Source organism: Amphiura filiformis, chromosome 19 (genome assembly GCF_039555335.1).
Source record: "Amphiura filiformis chromosome 19, Afil_fr2py, whole genome shotgun sequence".
NCBI lineage: Eukaryota > Metazoa > Echinodermata > Ophiuroidea > Amphilepidida > Amphiuridae > Amphiura > Amphiura filiformis.
In genome coordinates, this window is record NC_092646.1 from 12,357,116 (window position 1) to 12,378,716 (window position 21,601).

Consider the following 21,601-nt stretch of genomic DNA (forward strand, 5'->3'; position numbering starts at 1 on the left):
AGGTTCATAATTGCGGTAAGTGAATTGAATTGTACGAAAAAAACTATGAAGAAACATGCCGATGTTTCAAATGTATGCACTCTAGTCATAATAAGAGTCCATAATTTGCTCTTCATTGTTTTTGAGCTCTGTAATTGGCATGAAATGTTAGGAAAATAAAGAACAAGGCCACACTAATGTGTGAGAGACAGTTCAGAAAATCATGTCCATGAATTCATCCATGCATTTTGCCATTGCAATTTGCATGAATTTATGGATTATTTTATATCATGATTATACAATACAGTGTATGACTACAGGTAAATTGAGTAATTTTTGGCCAAACTCGGATACTACTATCATGAGCGCTAGTATAGTGGCTCCTCAATCATGTCAATAAACATGATGAACACACGCAGAAACAGTAGGTATCCCAGGCAAACCTTAGTTAACACATTTGCTAGTCAGCGAAATTCGCCGAAACCGGGGCCCAAACACAATGCATATTATTATTTACATAGAAATTTGAATTTTTTTCAAGAATAGGTCGGTGAAGGAAACCTACATAAATATGTTTTCTATACTTCAATTCACTTGACCCAAATATATGATTTTTTATGGTGATAAATCAAGTCGCACATGGAATTTTAGAGGGATTTTGATAGCAGTCCCATTAAAAAAAGCCGCTATCGCCATGAGACTAAGATCTAGAAACACACCTAAATGCCGTTTTGGGGAATTTTGCTAGCACTAGTAGCAGAATCTTTTTGATGAAAGTCAATCTTTGACAAGATGTAACTTTGTTACGGAAAGTGCTATGACAAAAATGTTTTCAGTTTTGGCTTTCTTTACTCAAGGGCTTTAATTTGATATGTAAAATGATGCAGTTTGATGGCAAATTTGAATTCACCTAGCATACCTAGAAACAGCGGCCCGTGCAGTACAGAAGAAAGGCTGATTGAATATTATAAGCCCGAAACATCATGGCCCTAGTGTTCCTTCCTCACCATAGGACCATGAATGCCGTACGTACGTACATAGAAACGGGCACCCTGAACTCATGTCGCGGCGCCGGTGAGGATGTCACACTGACGGCATTCATTCGCCATGTTTACATGAAAACATTAGCTGCTGCGAGGTCAGTGTCGTTCAATTCGTTACCTGAATTCCTTTCAGGATATTCTGATTTCACTTATTTATAATGTGTACGAACGTGCTCCATACAAACTCAAAAGTATGAATGCAAGGTGTTATTGCTGACAATAGAAGCATTGTTGCAACGTCGTTAAAAACAGGTATGTACTACAGACGTTCTTTCGCTGAAACGTGATACAAGCTAGTATTGGCAGTCTGACTCTGCATACACAATACAATGCAAGTTATTTGGCACAAATTGGTCCAGTACTTGTGAAAATTATGACCATTTTAAATGTAGATTCCGTGTTAAACAAAACAAGTACCGGTACTATAAAAATTGAAACTAAATTGGTAGTTCCTGCCAAAACTTGCATCCTTTAGGGTGTTCCGCAATCATAAAACATGACAACTAGTTCTGAGGATATCACAACCTGCCACCAGGGCATAATATAACCGGTATTGCATCGCATTTTGCTACACAATCTAGCCAAATTGCTATGCAATCACACAAACATGTCATTGCTATATCATATGGTCGTGCGCTATGAATTGGGGGCCAAATGCATTACATATTACAAAATTCAACAATTTACATGTTTTGGTACTGGTCTAATTCATATTCTGTTCATCAAAACCCTATAAAATTATATATCACTGTAAAGCTTAGAGCACTAGGAATACACACATGTACAAACATTTGGTCAATATACAGGGTGCCACAAATGTCATATAGGGTGGAAAAGTTCAATTTTGGTTAAAAAAGTATACAATTTTGTTCCTCTCTTATTTACTAACATAAACACCTGGTCTGTTAAAACCTTTTTAGATGTGCTAATAACATTGTAGACTTTCAAAACAAGCAAACTTGTAATGATGAATTATGTTGCCTAACTGAGATACAGGGTGTTCAAAAGTCGTACAAAATTTTTATGATTTTTATTATATTTTCAATCGAAACTTTTTTCCTTTATGCCCTACACAAAAACCAATGGCATATTTGAATTCCTCATCAAATTTCCTTCTAAGAAATGATAACTTTTACAGAAGTAGGGTAACTTATTCAAGAAATATGACATTCAGAACATTTCGAGCATAAATGCATGCTTAGTACAGTAACGATAGGAAAAGCCTAGAACCCATGACACAGAATGCAGCACATTTACAACAAATTAAACTTGTTTAAAGTAAAATTGGTCACATTACCTACTAGACATAAATACCAAAACAATGACATAATCCATCTCAATACCTTGCTGAGTTATGAAGTTACAGTAAAAAATATATTTGAGAGTCACCAAAAAACAATATTCCCTATACTTTAACACATGCCTCATCCGTAGGCTCTTCATCCGTAGGCTCCTCATCCGTAGGCTCCGCCACCCCTGACTTAACATCCTTTGATTGGCAATATCTCACAAAGTACAAATAGTATGAAAGTTTTACCTTCCACAATTTTAGCCAGATAAATTAGCAAGAAAATAAGACCAAAACCAGTTCAGTACACCTATCCATTCTTGAGATCAGTGACAAAATGTTTGGGAAAAAATAAAAAAATGTAACACCGCCACCTTTTCCTATACCCCAATTCAGGGCGCATGACCATATACATAATTATTGCTATACAAATGAAACTTTGCAAAATTCTGAAACTAAATTATGCCCTGCCTGCCACCAGTTTTGGTGTCTTGATTTTGCGTTAAAAATGTTTGACTTTCTTTTTACAAAATTAACCTTCTCCTGCCCTCTAACATTAACAAGACAAGACATTTTTAAATCACAAACTTGTAGCCAATATTTAATTAAAACATATCTGAATTAATATTTGTGATAAGAAAAATGATACACTAGAGATTATAATAAAGTACGGTAAGAGTTTCATGTTTTTTTTCAACAATCGTTTAACTTGCTTCTGGATTTACAGAAGCCTGCACTTTAGTTTTTTAACAAAAAATGTCATGTAGAATGATTAAAAAATGTGTATTATCATCTGATGAACAATGTAAACAAATGCAAATAATTGTGATCCATACATTATTTGAATTACATAGCACTGAAGTGGTCAATGTTATTTTGTTTGAAAAACAAAATGATGTCCTCTCCAAATGCCATGCATTTTCCCATTGAAGCTTTAGTGATGAATTACAGATTTTGAGACCAATTCTTGACCATTTTCAACCATATTAAATACATTGCATTTCCCGTATATTCCTAGATTAAGATAGATCTCCCGTATGAATTTGGCGACATTTGGATTCAAACTGAAGGAGCCTTTACAGTTTACACTCATTATACATATTACACCTCACAACATTTCCCTAGATGCGAACTAGCGAAAAAGTTAACGCTGGAGACACTGTACCGCACTTCCTGCAAGTCCTCAAACGTTTGCCATTACCATGACACACACTTTCTCTCCATGATACATCTGACCTACCATGAGTGTGTATGACACCCATTGAAATACCCAGACACCTTGACCCACACACAAACCAGACACCTTGACCCATGACACTGTGACACCCATTCACCTACCATGACATGTGATACCCCATGGATACCCACATGATACGCCACCACGGGGCTTAGGCAGCCAGCCGACGTGTAGGGAGTGTTTTACACACAAATATTTTTTTGCCCACATGGCCAATACTTTGTACACAAATCTTTAATTTACACACCCAATTTTTGAATTTACACACCCAAACATTCTAATCCTGCCTAAGACTTGCCCCACCATGACACTCAGTTGTCATTCCTTGACCCACCAAGACACCCATTGACCCTCCTGAACCCCTTATCGTGGCACCAGAGGATGTTTAAAGACATTCCCACAACCCAATGGGGTTTCTGACCTTGTATGTCTGGCTTTTGTACACATGTGGTACAGTTGATCATGCCTTGCATTGGAATTGTGTGCAAATATCTGGTGTTTTCATCCTATTATTTAACATTCATAACATTGAGACTTAGGAATAAAATTAATGCAGTGGGACAATATGAATGTTTCGTGTAAGAAAATCAAATATCAGTCCTAAGTCTCAACTATTAGCTCGTTGGCTGCAGTTTTAAAATTAACATTTTGTGTGTGTGGCAATGGGGACTTAGGTTATATTGATCAAATTTCCCAATCATAGTGCATTGTAGGAATGCCTTTAAGCCTCCTCTGTCGTGGCACTTTAAGAAACAAGGATCCAAGATGCAAGATCAAAGTTACAGACAATTCCCTTTTTTAAGGAAATTTTATCAATAACTTCAAATTGATGCGGATATTTTATTGCTTGAGCATTGGAAAAATCTATTAGATATTAAATACTGATCAGACCAGCACTTTAACTTTTAAAGAAATAACGCCTCTATATTTCAATGTTCTTTTTGCAGGCACGGGCATGAGCACATCAAGTGCTCTGCGTCAATCGGCCAAGGTGAGTATAAACCTAATGGGCACAACCCACAGAATTCAAGAAGGAGAACCAGGACTGCCTATACTGTCACATACAATCGCACTGTCAGCTATGGGGAGAAAATTGGGGGTATTCGGGTCCTTGCCGACGGTGTGCGGAGACGAACAAAAACAATTCTGCATCTCATCTGAAGCGTCTTTGTACTCTCATGCAGGTCGCATCAAGTGCATCTCTCAAATGCGCCCATCATCCATGTCGCGCTTGCATGATAACGAATGCCTCGAGGGAAACCGATTACCCCCAATTTTTGCTCCATGCCTGTATCAAGATGGTGGTCGAGTCCGGATTCTCTGTCTTTAATTCTGTGGCACTACCAGACAGAGAAGATATCTTACCCTTCCCAGAATCCTTTGCAACATGATGCATCACCTCACTACATCAAATGACACCCCTGTTACTTTGTACAGGTTCCCTTTGTTTTCATGTTGAGAATAGACTGGCATGGGTCGATAGTCAAGAAGTATTAAGCGCAAGTAAAATGTATTTTGCAAGATTTGGATGTGCTCTGTTCATTGAGGTACCTTACTTTTTTAGTCACTATCGACCCATGTTGCGCTAGATAGCAAATCTGTGCAGAAAATTGAAATGAAGAAATGCATTGTGGGAACTGTAAGATATCTTCTTTGAGGCACAACAGCCACATTTTTTTTATCAACAAATCAATACATGGATTCTTGGTTTCTCTGCTGGAAGTCAGTTTGAGCAAAATTCCCACTAGGCGTACCGCTGATGTTAATCCATATCTCTAAATGCAATACGCTTATTGTATTGTGGGAAGGAATTTTGGTTAAACTGACTCCGGTAGAGAAACCAAGGATATACGTAGCAGAATAAATGTTAAATTTGTATTGGTCAAAAAATATAAGGTGAAATTGATCACAATTAACAATATATTAGTAAATTTAATACCGTAATTGACATTTCATAATAATTAAAGGGGGATTTCGTGATCCTAGCATCTACTTTTTATGACATTTTCCAGTAGGTATTCACGAAAAAAGCTTATTTTCAAAATTTCAGTTGATTCCGATTTTGCGTTTGCAAGTAATGCATGATTTTGTGTATTACACTGCTCCATAGGGGATTGTAATTTCGTTCTGGTATACCAGAACGAAATTCAAATTTGATGATATTTTTGCTAAACAAATTAGAAATTTTTGGTACTTAAACATTATGCCTGCAGAGGCTTCCAGTGGTATAAAAATCTCAACTTTTTTTGAAAAAAGTGGGGGGATGAAGCTGTGGATCACGAAATGCCCTTTTAAGTATTGCCTTTGGAAATATTGATGGGCGATCAAACAAATCTGGTTCCAATGCCTTAATCTTCAACAAATGTAACTTTGTTCAGGTGTTTTTAAAAATATTTAATTTGGACCTGAACCTGAAGGCTGGAATCATCCTGGTTGATTTAAAACAAAATTGAAAAAAAAACCCAAAAAACATAACCCTCGCCATGATCTCTGGGAAGGTCATTCACATGTTTACATTGAGACTTGGTGGTAAAGATAGTGTTAGAGTTTTTTTTAATTATATTTTGGTAAAATCTATGTGATGGAGTTACATTCTTACTGAGCATTTTATACATTCTAACTAATTTTTTTCTCTTGACATATTCAGGCCCCCATCAAGGTGTATGGGTTAGGTGGTCGCTATGCACATGCACTCTACGCAGCAGCCAATAAACAGAATAAGTTGGATGTAGTGGACACAGAACTTACTACATTGCAGGTAAGGTACACACCCATACACATACCCCCACCGGTTTTTCCCTTCAATCGGGGATACACACATTTTACACGGTGCGTAACCATGAAAATGATGATACCCAGTTGGCACATAATAGAGCCCGATCTTCCCCAGTTGATTAGGAAATTGTCATACATTCCTGACTTTCTACTGGGCAAATGGCGATATCACCCCCTATTACCCTGTAGAGTGTCTCAACATGCTCTATAGCCCCTGTTACCCTGTATAGAGTCCTTTGAAAAATCAGGGATATCCCCGGTTGGCGGTGTATCCCCAATTACAGGTTAAAAAATTTGAATATGTCCCCGATTGAAGGCAAAAACCAACGCACAGGCCTTCAAATATTCACACCAACATAGTTGCATTGTGCATCCTACTCGCAGGCCTGGAATAAATTTATATTTTCCCACGAATATGGCCCAAATTTCTCACAAGAATGGCCTATTTCCCACAATTTCTAACATATATTTCTTTATTCTGTGAAGCAAGATTTCCCTTCAAATGACAAATTTCCTGGGAGGTTCCCAAATTCCCCATTTTACCATTATGCCTACTTGGCAGCCAGTAAACGGAATAAGCTGGATGTAGTGGACAAAGAACTTACTAAGTTGCTGTTAAGGGGGTACTACACCCCTCGATAAATTTGTGTCTATTTTTGCATTTTTCTCAAAAACTAATAACACAGTGGTAACAAAATTTAAGTATATTATAGGGGCAAGGAATCCAATTACTACACTGGAATTTCAGTGACCCATGACAAGCAGTTCGTTATTTATGATAAGAAATAAGGTACCGCTAGGATGTACCTCATTTCCTATCATATATACTGAACTGCTTGTCTTGAGTCACTGAAATTACAGTGTAGTAATTGGATTTACTTGCCCCAATATTATACATAACTTTTGTTACCACTGTGTTATTATTTTTTGAGAAAAATGTAAAAATAGTCAAAAATTTACCACAGGGGTGTAGTACCCCCTTAAAGAATTTGTTTACACATCCCCAACATGGGCCTTCAAACATGCACACCAACATGCTCTGTACTCAGTCAGCATCCGATAGCTGGTTGTAGTGGATAAAGTTTACTACATTGCAGGTAAAGAACTTATAATATAAACCCACTCAGGTACAGATAAGATAGATGGTGAGTTATGGATGAGCTTGTTAACTCTTTATCTACATGTAGATGGTAAATGGTTGAAAGGTACATGAATTATTTCCTAAAACTGTACCTTCATTGAACTAGTCCAGTTGAAATCCATGGAAGACACGACCTTAATCTCCCTGTGTGGAAGATTAAAGTCATATCTTCCATCAGGGATATATGGATTTCAACTGGAATAACCCTATCTTAAAAAGAGCACAATATATTGCTGCTTAACTAACCACATTGATTTTGTTTCTGATCAATTTCAGAACACACTGAATCAAAATGAGAAGCTGGCTGCATTTGTATCTAATCCATCTGTCAACAAACAGAATAAACTAGGTAGGTATGAGTTCTACAAAAACGCATTTCACCTTTAAAACTTGACCGCTTAAAGGGGCACTTGTGATCCAAAGCCTCATCCTCCAGCTTGAAACCATGAGGTCAAATTGATTCCCATGTGTGACAATTCAAAATGGCAGATTTACCGTTAGGGTTACACCGCGGGTGTCTTACCTATTTGATTTTGTGTTATTTCCAAAGAGAGCGGACTCAGAATTGCCCCTGTGTATAACACTTAGGTAAATTTACTATATTGGATTGCCCAGACCTGCCAACTAGTACGTTTTTCCCGTACGTAATCTTGGAAAGGAGAAAATCATGCACGAGTGCAATGTGGTACTGTGGATTTTCAGCATCGCTCACACTTACAGACCAGTGGATCGTATAACATTGTAAGTAACTTTGTCAACACTTGATATTTTTGGAAAATACATTTTTTGGAATGAAAAATACGACTTTTGGGGTTTCAGAATACAGTTTTGCGATCTCAAAGGTTGGCAGGTCTGGTTGTTACGCATGGGCCCAATTTCCGGGATTTATCAGCAAGCCCCAAAATTGAACAATAAGGTGTGTGTTTAAGCTTGAGAGCAGTACAATGGTTTTGGTGTCCATTATCAGCACAGCACATTTAATGCAAATAGGCATGCATTTTAAATCAAAGTTTACTGGGCGCATGGCGAAATAATCCGGAATACACTATTTTGACCTCTAGCGACTCACAAACATAGTGGAGTCTGTTCTCATTGGGTCTAATCTCTTACGTTATTTCAGGTGTGTTGCAGGATTTCGCAAAGGAGCAGAAGATGAGTGACCTGTCCAGCAACTTTGTAGCCCTCCTCACTGAGAACAACAGGTTGAATAAACTCAAGGATGTCCTCAGCGCATGGAGCCAGATTATGAGTGCTCATAAAGGAGAAGTAGTGTGTAATATTAAAACAGCAAAGGTGAGTAGGCCTATTTACTCCCAATTCCAGAAAATACATAGTGCCGTTTCTGTCCCTTGATATGATTGGTCCTGTTGTTTTAACCGCTGCCTCAAGACAGCGTGCCATTTTCAAATAATGGAGGATGAAAAGGTTTCATGCCATTTGAAAAATGTATGGATGCAATTATAAAACTTCCAGTCGTGGCCTACACTTGGTTTCAGAGAAGAACGGTAGTCCCTTGCTCAGATTGATGCGAGTGCCCTGTTAATGAGCGACATACGCGTATCTTTGTTTGCGCCAACCAACGTTTTGATGCGTAATTGGCCAAGCAGAACCTCACTTCGGTGTTTACGCTGTGCACAGTGTGCACGCTCTCAAATGTAAACAACTGCAGTTCTTTTCTGACAGAAACTGTAATAGGTGTCACTACAGCAATTGGCAACTTAATTGTGCAACCTTTAGTTAACAGGTTAAAATTACTTTCCGTCTCATATAATGAACAGTGGTGTAGCTAAGACTTTTTTTTTGGGGGGCAACTTGCAGGGGGTGGTAATTTGATGAATATGGTCAAAATAGGCTATAAAGTACAAAAAATGCATATTAATCCTAAATATCAAGGTGACCAGCACCCACCGGGGTGGGGTCAGGGTCCACTTCCACCCCCTTGCCACTGCTAATGAATACCATCTTGTAGGGGGGAACAAAGAATTACACATTGCATACTACCACAATTAAACATGGAATTGCAATGGAAACATAACATGCATGGGTAGAGAAAAACTACAGACATACCTGCCTGTGCGGGGAATTGTAGATTGATACTATGCTAATGCAATGTTTATTTGATTTGTCATACAGGCTCTTGATAGCAGTCAAGAAAAGCAGCTACGAGAGGCTCTTGCAGCATTCGTCAAGAAAGGCGATTCTCTTAAAATTAACACAGAGGTAGGTTCTCTTTGTATAAGGAATGATTAAAGAGTGAGTTAAAAATGGGGGAGTTACAGGTAAGACCCATTGGTGAGTTATGGAAGCTGTGGTTAGTTCCCACATGACAAGTCTGCAGTTTTTTCAAGGCAAATTTCAAATGGGGTTACTTGAATGGGTGACTTAATTTTAAATCTACTCCCTTTCTGTGAGATACTAAGGACATGTCTTCCACACAAGTTTTGTAAATATCAAAACGAAGAACCCAATGATGGTAAACAATTTGGGAAATAATTCAAAGTCAGCTGCCATTTTACCATTTACCATCAAGTTTAAAAAGCTGATCCATAACTCACCACAGTGTCTAAGTACCTTATCGGTAACTTGCCCAAGTGACTAACTACCTTGTCTGTAGGGAGTAAGTAACATGCTTCATTGCAGTTGGTATTTGGTAACTCACCTTTTTCAACTCGCCCAAAATTCGCTCTCCTTTCTGTAGTTTATAGGAAACTTCACTGAAAACTGTGGTATTGGTTGGTTACCATTTAAGTTGATCATAAATTTTATTCAGTTTGTAAGGCCGCTGGTCAATCATGTTAGTAAAGTTTTGTCCAATTATCTCATACGATCAAATTAATAACCTTGGTGTATCACACTATATGTGCGTTCCAATCTAAGTGCTTGTTAGATGATAATATGCATGTGCAATTGTGCATGCATTCCTCCGCATGTGATTTAGCAAGAGATTAGCGGTACAATGACTTTCGTGTGTACGCAACCTATGCGACAGAACCATTCACAAGCGCGCAACTAACACATTTACACATTGCGTGAGTTAAGGATGCTGTAATTGGTCGTTAGCGGTAAGATATAAAAACAGGGAAAATCTGTTCCAACTGACCAGCAGGGAACCAAAGGATGGATCCAAAAGGATACAACAGTGTCACACTAGCAATGGATAAAATTAAAAACGGGGAAAATATGACACAACATCCAATGGGGGAGTAACACAAAATATATAAACAGAGTTAAAAACCTGACGCTTCAAAAGACAAAACTTTTCTTTTTCAAGGAGTAAAAATGAGACCTGCTCTCAATATAGTGGAGACCAAACGTCAGGTTTTTTAACTCTGTTTATATATTTTGTGTTACTCCCCCATTGGATGTTGTGTCATATTTTCCCTGTTTTTAATTTTAACGTTAGCGGTAAGCCTGATCGATTTTTTTTGAAGGGCAAAATGCAAGTTGTGGTTAAAAATTCTTCTTGGCTAATTTTAGAGAATAAGATCTTGCTGTTTTGTAAAGTGATGAGTTGAAAAGCGACGGTTATGAATTAAGTTCACAACTTTGCATCGGGTTTATGATGGTTGATGGGCATTGTGAAAAATCTGAAAATTTTGCTATGCCTTGGGATATTCTTTAATTCTTTATTCCAAAGGCAAAATGATGTTCCAGCTCCTGGATGGCCCTGATATGAAGAGCTTGGTGCCAAACCATGTTAAGTCAACAAACACATGTTTCTGATTTACCCCTGCGATATTGCAATGGGTTGTGATGCTATAGGTATAGTAATTTCAGTTGGATGTCCATTACAAATCAAGCAGTGCATGGATGCACAGTAACAATACTGTGTGAGGTCTTTGGTTCCCAAATGAGAACAATAGTCTGCATATTGTTAAGCAGCATTGTTGTAGTAAATAATGGCTTGTTGATGGTACAACTCATTGTTACTAATGTCAAACTTGTCAAAGTAATTGTGATTGTATTACACAAGTAAATAAGAAACATGTCGTTGTGGACTTAACATGGTTTGGAAACAAGCTCTTTATATGGTAAAAACAGGTAAAACAACGTATGTTTTACTTTTTGAGTTAAATGCATTCTGGGTAAATCGTTGTGCTCTATTCATATTTATTTTGATAGTCTTGGCTAACAAATTTATACCAATGTTTTTTTAATTTTTTTTTTTCAGATTGATCCTACAATTTTAGGAGGCATGGTAGGTGAAATTGGTGACAAATATATCGACATGTCAGTGGCAACCAAGGTGAAGAAGATGACACAATTGATCTCGGAGGCTGTATAACTACATGTATATGATGTGTATCAAACCATATATAGCTATATCACATGGGTATCACATGTACATCACATGATCACTGAATACTTCTCACATGATTATAACATACATGTCTGGGACCGGCTATTCCAGCTAATTTCCATACACCCACTGTGGAGGACATGGTCGTAAACTTCCACACAGGGAGTGTGAATTTCAAACAGGGTTACCTGAATGGGTTATTCCATTTGAAATCTACACTCCCCATCTGGGAGATTAATGTCATGTCTTCCATAGGGGGTGTAGGATTTCAATGGGAATAGCCCATGGTTTCAAAGCCATCCCTATCATTTGTAAGTGCTATCAAATTGCTGCTATTTTGTGTGTAGGCATAAGGCAATCATTTTTTAATCCAAAATTACTGTGCTATTTATCTCTTTTCATATAATAATGCTCCCTGATACTGCAATGAGCTTGACAATTTCTCATATTTAATGTGATATACATGTGATACCTATGTGCTTTATCAGATTAGTGTAATGTTGTTGACCATAAATAAACAGTTTGGTCTTGGTTTCATTTGGCCTCTCCAAACCCCCACATTGATGTGTATGATTGGACCATTTAAATTAAATATTTGTTCAAGTTCATAAGGGCTTGTGATGCATTCTAATAACGTCTTCCCAAGTTAGAATGTTGTATGCAAATCACTTAGTATTATTTGGGAGAAACAGTCAAAATAAAATGCAGTTTTACACTAGCTTCAAGAGTAGAACGCCACTCTCTTGCTCTGATCGATGCACACAGACTGTTAATGAGCGCTCTTTTTCACTGCTCCATGCATGCGCATTGTTTGTTAATTTTGTTCCTTTCATGAGCGCCAAACGAAGCTGTGACGTGTAATCAGCTAATCGGATTACCAGTCTGTTATCAGAACTACACTTCAACTGCTAAGTGCCACAAGTGGGTAAGTACAATAGCTGCCATGTGTAGCTGAGTACAATCTACTGTGTGTAAATTGCCAAATGTTCACAGGGCAGCTATTGCACTTACCCACTTCTGGCACTGAGCAGTTGATTTCTGTGTTTGCACTGTGTACGCTCACCACAGTGGCATCCTTCTCTGGAAGCTAGTGTAATTGCACATAATTAACTGATACTTGTTTTTTAATTGGGCAGACAGAAGAGGATCAAATTCAAATCAGTGTTAGTCTAATGAGGTATGGCCATTTATTTTCACCTCTTGCATGTTTGTGTGCAATGCAGTAATCAGGAGGTGATAAAAGTACCCCTTGTTAGACTAACACTCTGGTTTAGTCCAGTCACTGGCCAATCTTAAACTTGCAATGATTGTTCATGCGAGTGACATTTTAATACTTTGGGTATAAAAATGTATACTTGCCTGATATTAGCCTCTGAAAGACTGCTATGTTATTGCACCCAAATCTTGTAGTGAATAATGATGGTAATCCTCTTTGCATAATGATTTGTTGATAAATTTGGGGTGTAATTCACTATAAATATTTTTCGACTCATCCTCAGCCCATTAGAAGTCCTATACGCATCGCAACTCTTCCATAAGATTTATAAACAAGGTTGCCAAACTCTCGATTTAGTGGCCCAATTGGTGGCCCCATTGGGCGACTTTTGAAGGTTCTCCCTGCGGCAATTTCTTGTCCCATAAAAACCAATTGTAAAGAAAAAAATTGGATGACTTTTCAACATTGGCGCTGCAACTTGCAGTAGTTTACTGTCCAATAGAAACCAATGATTAAGAGAAAAATTGGGTGACTTTTGTCATTATCTGACCCACTATTCGGGCTGATATATATTGACAACTCTGTTTATATAGAGTTTTGACGGGTTTGGACTTACAATGGTGTTGAAGCAATTCAGATGTGTTGTAAAAAGTTTATTGACCTGCACTCCCAAGTTTGCCACTAGCCTCATGTTAAAATTGACTGATGTGTGTTATCCATTCAGAATGCTTGAAATTAAAATATGATTGAATTTCAGTTATGTTTCTATTATGGTTGTTTCTTTTATGAGTTTGACAAGTTTAGCGCTGGGGTCCATGACCCCCAAAATGTTCAAGCACCCTATATTATTTCAAATTGGTTCATTTCGGGGTCCAGGTATGGTACAGAATTCACTTTTTATTTTCGTTGGGCCATAAATAAGAGTCCATACCCAGCAACCACATTTTGTACTATATAGCATATATCCCTGGAGTTTGGGGGTGCTTCTGTGAGGGGGTAATGAGTATGGGCTGTGTTATTTATGGCCTAATGGAAATAAAAGTGAATTCTGTACTATATAGCCTATATCACTGGAGTTTGGGGTGCTTTTGTGAGGGGATAGTACAGCTGCTAAGCTAAAACATTGTGCACTTTTTAGCAGGAGCATGAGAATGTCCACACATGGAAGTGCAAGGTCCACCAGGGGTTATATCCAAAATGGCTCCATGTCTTGTTGATCTGAGAGTCTCAACATGATGACGTCACAGGTCATGTTGGCTTTGTGCCAGCAGACTCTACCATTTCAAAAGTCAGGCTCAGATGGGCAAGTGTTTTATTGCTAAAAAATAATATTTTAAACATTAAAATGATCAGACAAAAATATGAATCAAATACTGGACTCACCAACAAATTTTCTAGTAACGTTGCGACCCGTTCACCGGGTCTTCATCAGACTGCGCAAACTGATGGTTTGATCACATTAAAAATGATTATAAACATACTCCAGTCGGTTCATTATTAATTTCTGAAGCAAATTCTTGCATTTTCCGTCGCTGAAAAAACCCTCCATATGAGACCTTTAAAATCAAAATTGGACTTTGTAATTTATGTTTGGAAATTCTTGTGCTTCTGCTAAAAAATGCACCCTGTTTGGGAGCTTAGCAGCTGTTCTATAAGGCCAAGTAAAATAAAAAACATGTTTCACGTCCGGGTTTTTGAAAAAAAGGAGGAAGAGGGGGGCTTTTTATTAATTTTTTTATCGCAAAATCGGTGTAAATACCCAAAATTAGAGCTGTTTTAGCGCCTCTAGCGCACACAACTACAGGCTGAGTCAAAAAGAAGTAAACTCATGTTTGAGGAGCTGTAACTCGAGATCTATAAGGAATCTGCTAAAGAGGAAAATACCACTGGAAAGAGCAAATTCTGCACGTCTACATAAAAACAGGAATTGTTGCAATTGCTCACAGCAAACTCAAGTTATATTCATTTGAATACAACCACCCATTTTTGTAGCTGCACACGGTTTCACTTCCCAGGTAGGGGCCTACCTATCATATTGATTGGTAAGGCGCGATATTCAAATGCAAAAAAAAAATGTCTGTGGCAGGTGTGATTTACATCAATAATTTCTACATGTTAAGAGGGCTCTTTTCAATATGAATTTTACCTCAGTGCACTACATTCTAATGAAACGGACCAAATGACAACATGGCACCACAATTTACCGCACGGGAGCGCACGTTTCTGTCGACGAAGTATCATTAAACTAAGAGTCCCACTGAAGCTCAGCGTCTTCTTCGTCTCCAATTTCCTATAGCTAACCGGGTTTCATGTATCGGAGCAGTATATAAGAATGTGAACAAGCTCAATGTGCATGGGACGATAATGAACAGACAGCCGGAAGCTTCAGGCAGACCACGAACTGCTAGATCACAAGTGAACATTGCTAGAGTTAGACATGCGTTACAGCAAGAAGATCAGCTCAATCCTTTACCCAACATTCCCCAATCAAGCTTCTGCCGGATCGTTCGTAAAGACATGAATTGGTATCCCTACAAACTATTGTACCGTCATGGACTTTGTTGAATATTACTTAAAAGCAAAAGTTGTCAACAATAAATCCTGTTAGCACTTTGCTGATTCGTCGAAATTTAAATGGATGAAAATCAATCAGCCGTGTGCAGCTACAAAAATGGGTGGTTGTATTCAAATGAGTATAACTTTAGTTTACTGTGAGCAATTGCAACAATTCTTTCTTTTATTTAGACATGTAGAATTTGCTCTTTTCAGTGGTATTTTTATTTTTAGCAGATTCTTTGCAGATCTCGAGTTACAGCCCCTCAAACATGAGTTTACTTCTTTTGACTCAGCCTGTATGCCTGGAAAAAGGAGGAGGCCTCTTTTTATTTGTTGTTCTGAGAGATAGGCCCCTCTAATTATCACAAAACCTTCCAAAAGTGTTTCTTGATTATCAGCAAGGCTATAGAAAGCATCTCTACGTCCTAGACATATTTATAGAAAAGTTATGACTTAAAGCCATATTATAACATTTGCGGAGGAGAACGCCCTCAAAAAAAATTTAAATTCAGGTTTTTGCACGATTATAATGTACTTTAGTAAACAAAGATTCTCTGCAAAAATCAAGACTTCAGGTGCTATAGTTTTGTCAAAATCCGAGATTTTGAATAAACCGCCTGAATCAGCGTTTTATTATTACGTTGGAAATATTAGTCGAACGCGTATTCGATGTCAACACCCCCCTACGTACACACGGCGTGCGTGACACACACACACATGCCAGAGGATCGTACCATATTACAACTGCCGGAGTAACATGCATTGGCGCTAGTAGTAAATTCCAATTTTCTTTGCTTTACCTCACTTGTTCGGCTCAAAATTAAAAGGAACATATCTGACAGTAAAAGCTACCATTTTATGGAAAATAAATACTAATCTATTTTTAAAGAAATGTTATAATATGGCTTTAATTTCAAAAAATAAAAATATAATTGCAGAAACCTCAAAAAAGGAAGCGGGAGGGGAAGTGAAACATGTTTATTTTTTTATTTGGCCTAAGTCTGATATAAAAACATTTTGCAAAAGTTGCAAAAATTAAAGGCAATACAAAATGGCCAAATCGAGACTCGAATAGCTAACATTTATTGCAACATGTTTGAGATTGTCATTTTTTTTTCAAATCTTAAACGTAATTTTTTATTTTACATGTTAAGTAACCTTATTTGCTTAAAGAATAATTTATTTCTTTGATCTTATTTGAAATGTTTTCCAAAACCTTTTGAACACGCTTTAACCATGTTAACGTTTATATCAGTACTATTCATGTGACGTCTACAGAAAAAAGAGAAGATCCAAGATTTGAAGTATTTGAGCCACATTATAGACCTACTCTTATTATACATGTACTAGTACTTCACCCTGCCTGCCTAAGCAATGCACACAAAATTGTCTACTGTTGACACCAATTTTTTTTCACAACACCCTTCGTGTACCGACGACCTTAGAGGAACCGCGACGTTTATGATGGGGGGCACACCGGCCCCTACTAGCTAGGCCACTGTTAGACCTGAACACATGAACCAAAAGACCTATAAAGGGTAGTGCAATTTTAAATTACTTGACTCAAAGACTTCGTTTAAAAATTCTTATCATTAAAATAGGTCAGCGGGTGAGTTTTCAAATTGCAACATTTTGCTAAAAAGTTGTACACATTTATTATGGGAAATCCTTCGAAAATGTTTAAATTTATATTTCAACGATATGGGGTCTTTTTTATTGATTCTTGAATTTATTATTGAATAACTTACACTTACGACCACAACTCAACAACCGCTAATGTTAAAGAAATGTTGATTTTCGAGCTTTTTGACAAAAATATATTATACATGTACATTTAATTCTATCTACCAATTCTTGATACCAAATAGGCCTATAAGTAGTTTTTCAGAAACTGTTCAAACTGGTGAGAGCATAGAATAGCCTACATATAACGACCAAAAGATAAGTGACTGACTATCATTGAGGACTGAGTTCTACACGTATCATTTGCCCATATCGTGCGTCCTTCCGTGGCTGAATGAATCTCAGCAATTCATTGTAAAGCAATTCTCTGTAAAAAGGATGTAGGAACCTTCTTGGGATTTCAAATATTTTGTGCTTCATACGAAAGTGTATTATTTACATATTGACCAAAAATTCGATTAAAATTTAGATGCAGTATTTGGAAAATTCCTAACAATGTAGCGCCTATATTTATCACCATTACCAAAATTGTCTTGAGTTTGTAGAAAAATACCACATCACGAAAGAAACGCACGATATATACGTGAGCAAAGCGCTCTCTAAAACCTACCTACACTATGGCGATACGAATTTTCGGGAGCGGTCAGTAGGCCTATACTAAATCTTTCAAATCATTTTAAACAATCTTTAATCATGTTAATTGGCGCCAACTTTGAACTATATACACGGTGATGCATAAATCACCACATTTCCACGTGACCTCAATATGACGTCATCATCTGAGTGAAAAGATATTCAGAATCAAATAAAAGTTCAGGATCATCGGTGCTGAGTCCGACGAATAGGACCTTTTTATGACAGCATTTTTGCCTCTTTACAAAGTATGAATCAACTAGTTGAAATCTATAAACCCCCTATGGAAGACATGACCTTAGGACCTTAGCTTGCACACTGGGAGTGTGATCTTCAAGTGGGGTTACCTGAATGGATGACATTTGAAATCTACACCCCCTGTGTGGGAGATTAAAATCATGTCTTCCATAGGGGTGTATGGATTTCAACTGGAACAGTCCAATTAATCATCATGGTATTGCTGGTCACCATCTTCACCCTCTTCCTCGTCAAATTCACCCTCCTCTTCTGCTGTAGCATCCTGATACTGCTGGTACTCAGATACCAAGTCATTCATGTTACTCTCAGCCTCGGTGAACTCCATCTCATCCATACCTTCACCAGTGTACCAATGCAAGAAAGCCTTACGACGGAACATAGCGGTAAACTGCTCTGAGATGCGTTTAAACAGCTCTTGGATAGCAGTGCTGTTACCGATGAAGGTCGAAGACATCTTAAGCCCCCGCGGTGGAATGTCGCAAACAGCGGTCTTCACATTGTTGGGGATCCATTCCACAAAGTAGCTGCTGTTCTTATTCTGGACATTCAACATCTGCTCATCGACTTCTTTCATGGACATTCTTCCACGGAAGATCGCTGCTACTGTCAGGTAGCGTCCATGACGTGGATCACACGCAGCCATCATGTTCTTCGCATCAAACATCTGCTGGGTCAACTCTGGTACAGTGAGAGCGCGATATTGCTGGCTACCACGGCTCGTCAGAGGCGCAAATCCAGGCATGAAGAAATGAAGCCTCGGAAATGGCACCATATTGACTGCAAGCTTCCTCAAATCGGCGTTCAGTTGACCCGGAAACCTCAAGCAGGTGGTCACCCCGCTGATACACGCTGATACCAGATGGTTCAGATCACCATAGGTTGGTGTCGTCAGCTTCAGCGTACGGAAGCAGATGTCATAGAGAGCTTCGTTATCAATGCAGAACGTCTCATCCGTGTTCTCCACTAACTGATGGACAGACAAAGTAGCGTTGTATGGTTCTACCACCGTGTCGGAGACTTTGGGTGATGGGACGACGCTGAAGGTGTTCATGATGCGGTCTGGGTACTCCTCGCGGATCTTACTGATGAGAAGGGTACCCATTCCAGACCCAGTGCCACCGCCTAGAGAATGCGTCAATTGGAATCCCTGTAAAGGAACATGGAGAAGAGAGTTTATTAACTTGTAAAATTTCAACACCTTTGTAACAGAAGTTTTAGAATACCTTCTTTGTTAACCATGTTAAAGCCATAATGTGCGATCTTATAATATAAAATTGGTTATGTTTTTTTCAAACCTGATTTTTGTTGTTTACAGATGTTCCAACTTACACGTAAATGCAATCAGCCAAATTCGTTGAGTTTGTACATTTCGTCATGTAAAGTTGATTACGATATTAGAAGTCCCTCATCATGCTCGTAGAACTTTAACTTAATCTCGTTATTTCGGTTTAAAATGGACAGAAACCGTTCCTGACAGTTTTTGATTTGAACCAGGGACCTTTAGATCTTCAGTCTAACGGTCTCCAACTGAGCTATATTGGCATGACTTTATAGTACTAGCAATCTCTATGATAGCTAAACAGCGATAACCATGATAACACTATTACTATTTAAGAGGTTCCACCTTTGCATGAAATTCTATCTTGAACTTAAAGATGAGTTGACTGCCCTTAATCTTTATCTTCAAACCTTGTTCTCTTTAATTATATGCCAGTATATCATTTATGTAGGCTTTTAACCTGACTTGATCATTTTGTTTAAGCCTGGTCCCATAATCTGAATTTATATTGTATATAAGGCAAATTTGAATTTGTCCATCCCCGATCGCCTACCTGTAAACAATCACAGCTCTCAGCTTCTTTCCTCACAACGTCCAGCACCGAATCGATCAACTCAGCACCTTCTGTGTAATGTCCTTTCGCCCAGTTATTTCCAGCCCCGCTTTGTCCAAAGACGAAGTTATCCGGCCGAAAAATCTGACCAAATGGACCGGACCGGACAGAGTCCATGGTGCCTGGTTCGAGATCCAAGAGAACAGCCCGAGGGACGTACTTGCCACCGGTAGCTTCATTGTAGTAGACGTTGATTCGCTCAAGTTGCAGGTCCGAATCCCCGTGGTAGGTGCCAGTTGGGTCGATGCCGTGTTCATCAGAGATGACTTCCCAAAACTATCATGAAAAGAAGATAAAGACAAAGATATAAATAGGCCTACCATCATTTATAATAATAACAAATTGACTGTACTCAAGTCTGAGACTAGTTTCAGACTCATGCAGTGACCAGGAGATCGAAAGTGGTTATATCGTTTTATTAAAGTTTATATGAAAATTATATCTAAAAAAATAATAATAAAAGTATAGGCCTATTATAATAAGAAAGTGTTTTTTGTTGTTGTCTCACATGCATGTTTCGTCTTCGTAGTCTTTAGCTCATTAGCTGGAAAGAGTTTTGGTCAGGCTCAAATAAATGAATGCTTAAGCAAGACAAAATTTCCAGCTAAGATATGTAAAAGGGCGATATATTAATTTGATAAAAAGTAACAACCAGAACTGAACTCGAGGGTCATTGACACAAAGACGTAACTCCATTTTAGCCATTCTTAGAAACATGAGTTTAAAGATAATGGACCACATTGACTTAGATAGTTTAAATCTATGTTTCGCTGACCATTGATTTCAATAGGTGCTAAATGTAGTTATATGTGTTTATTGGAAAGTGCTTATGTTTCTGAAAATTTTGATATCAAAATCTCATTTTCGTAAAACAATGGAGTTACGTCTTTGTATTACTGACCCTTCGAACCGAACTGAAGATAAAGAAAACGCCGGGATAAAATTCACAGTCTAAATTCACTACTACAAAACACAAAATTACCACAAAATTTTATTCTAACTGACTACTTATACCCTCATTTTGCCGAAAATTAAACAAAAATGAATTAAATTTAAAACAAAAATCCATTGATACTTACTTTGGCACCAATCTGATTCCCGCACTGTCCAGCTTGGATATGCACTATTTCACGCATTTTGAAATATTTATTCTATTCCAAGAGAAGAACCCAAAAATGAAGCTTTTGCTTGTACGACTATCAGGTTGATAATGCGGAGGAAATTTTGGTTGGTAACGAGTCATCAGACCAACGAGGAGGAAATCATCCTTGGTAACTAGTCATCGGATACAAGAGTTGTTTGGGAGGACAGGTGAAATTCTGTTTCGTGTTCATGGCGACTATTATGTGGCAAGGGTTTGGTCATTAATATTCATTATCTGAGCTATATGTATATTGATAATGGTTCAAATAAAATTTTAGAAAAAACTCCATGAATGAAAAAAAAAACTGTTTTACGGACGCGATCGACCACAGTGCGTTTTGGGAGTAAAAATTTTGTTGTTGAAATCATGTAAAATAAAAATCAGTCGTTTTTGGCGATTTTTTTTTTTGACTGAATGTTTAAAAACATCAAACATATGTTTGCAAAAAATCATCAT

At 37.9% G+C, this 21,601-nt stretch overlaps 2 protein-coding genes across 2 annotated transcripts; one reads left to right on the forward strand and one right to left on the reverse strand.

Annotated features, from left to right (window-relative positions):
- The first annotated feature begins 4,425 nt into the window (after positions 1 to 4,425).
- LOC140140930 (ATP synthase subunit O, mitochondrial-like) lies at positions 4,426 to 13,735 on the forward strand. Its single transcript, XM_072162691.1, has 6 exons — positions 4,426 to 4,538; positions 6,195 to 6,305; positions 7,740 to 7,812; positions 8,584 to 8,756; positions 9,597 to 9,683; positions 11,635 to 13,735. The coding sequence occupies exons 1-6, from the start codon at positions 4,503 to 4,505 to the stop codon at positions 11,746 to 11,748; spliced, it is 594 nt and encodes a 197-aa protein (XP_072018792.1). The 5' UTR covers positions 4,426 to 4,502; the 3' UTR covers positions 11,749 to 13,735.
- A 2,800-nt stretch (positions 13,736 to 16,535) lies between these two features.
- Positions 16,536 to 21,395, reverse strand: LOC140140931 (tubulin beta-4B chain-like). The gene is made up of 3 exons (XM_072162692.1): positions 21,081 to 21,395; positions 19,942 to 20,277; positions 16,536 to 19,256 (listed from the first exon to the last, which is right to left on the reverse strand). The coding sequence occupies exons 1-3, from the start codon at positions 21,135 to 21,137 to the stop codon at positions 18,294 to 18,296; spliced, it is 1,356 nt and encodes a 451-aa protein (XP_072018793.1). The 5' UTR covers positions 21,138 to 21,395; the 3' UTR covers positions 16,536 to 18,293.
- Between the last annotated feature and the right edge of the window lie 206 nt (positions 21,396 to 21,601).

Excerpts from the sequence above, each read along its gene's own strand:
- LOC140140931 (XM_072162692.1), bottom strand. The coding sequence starts at position 21,137 with ATGCGTGAAATAGTGCATATCCAAGCTGGACAGTGCGGGAATCAGATT. Across the intron at positions 20,278-21,080 it reads GGAATCAGATTGGTGCCAAA|TTTTGGGAAGTCATCTCTGA; the intron begins GTAAGTATCAAT and ends TTTTCATGATAG. Across the intron at positions 19,257-19,941 it reads AGAGCTGTGATTGTTTACAG|GGATTCCAATTGACGCATTC; the intron begins GTAGGCGATCGG and ends GTTCCTTTACAG.
- LOC140140930 (XM_072162691.1), top strand. The coding sequence starts at position 4,503 with ATGAGCACATCAAGTGCTCTGCGTCAATCGGCCAAG. Across the intron at positions 8,757-9,596 it reads GTAATATTAAAACAGCAAAG|GCTCTTGATAGCAGTCAAGA; the intron begins GTGAGTAGGCCT and ends TTTGTCATACAG. Across the intron at positions 9,684-11,634 it reads CTCTTAAAATTAACACAGAG|ATTGATCCTACAATTTTAGG; the intron begins GTAGGTTCTCTT and ends TTTTTTTTTCAG.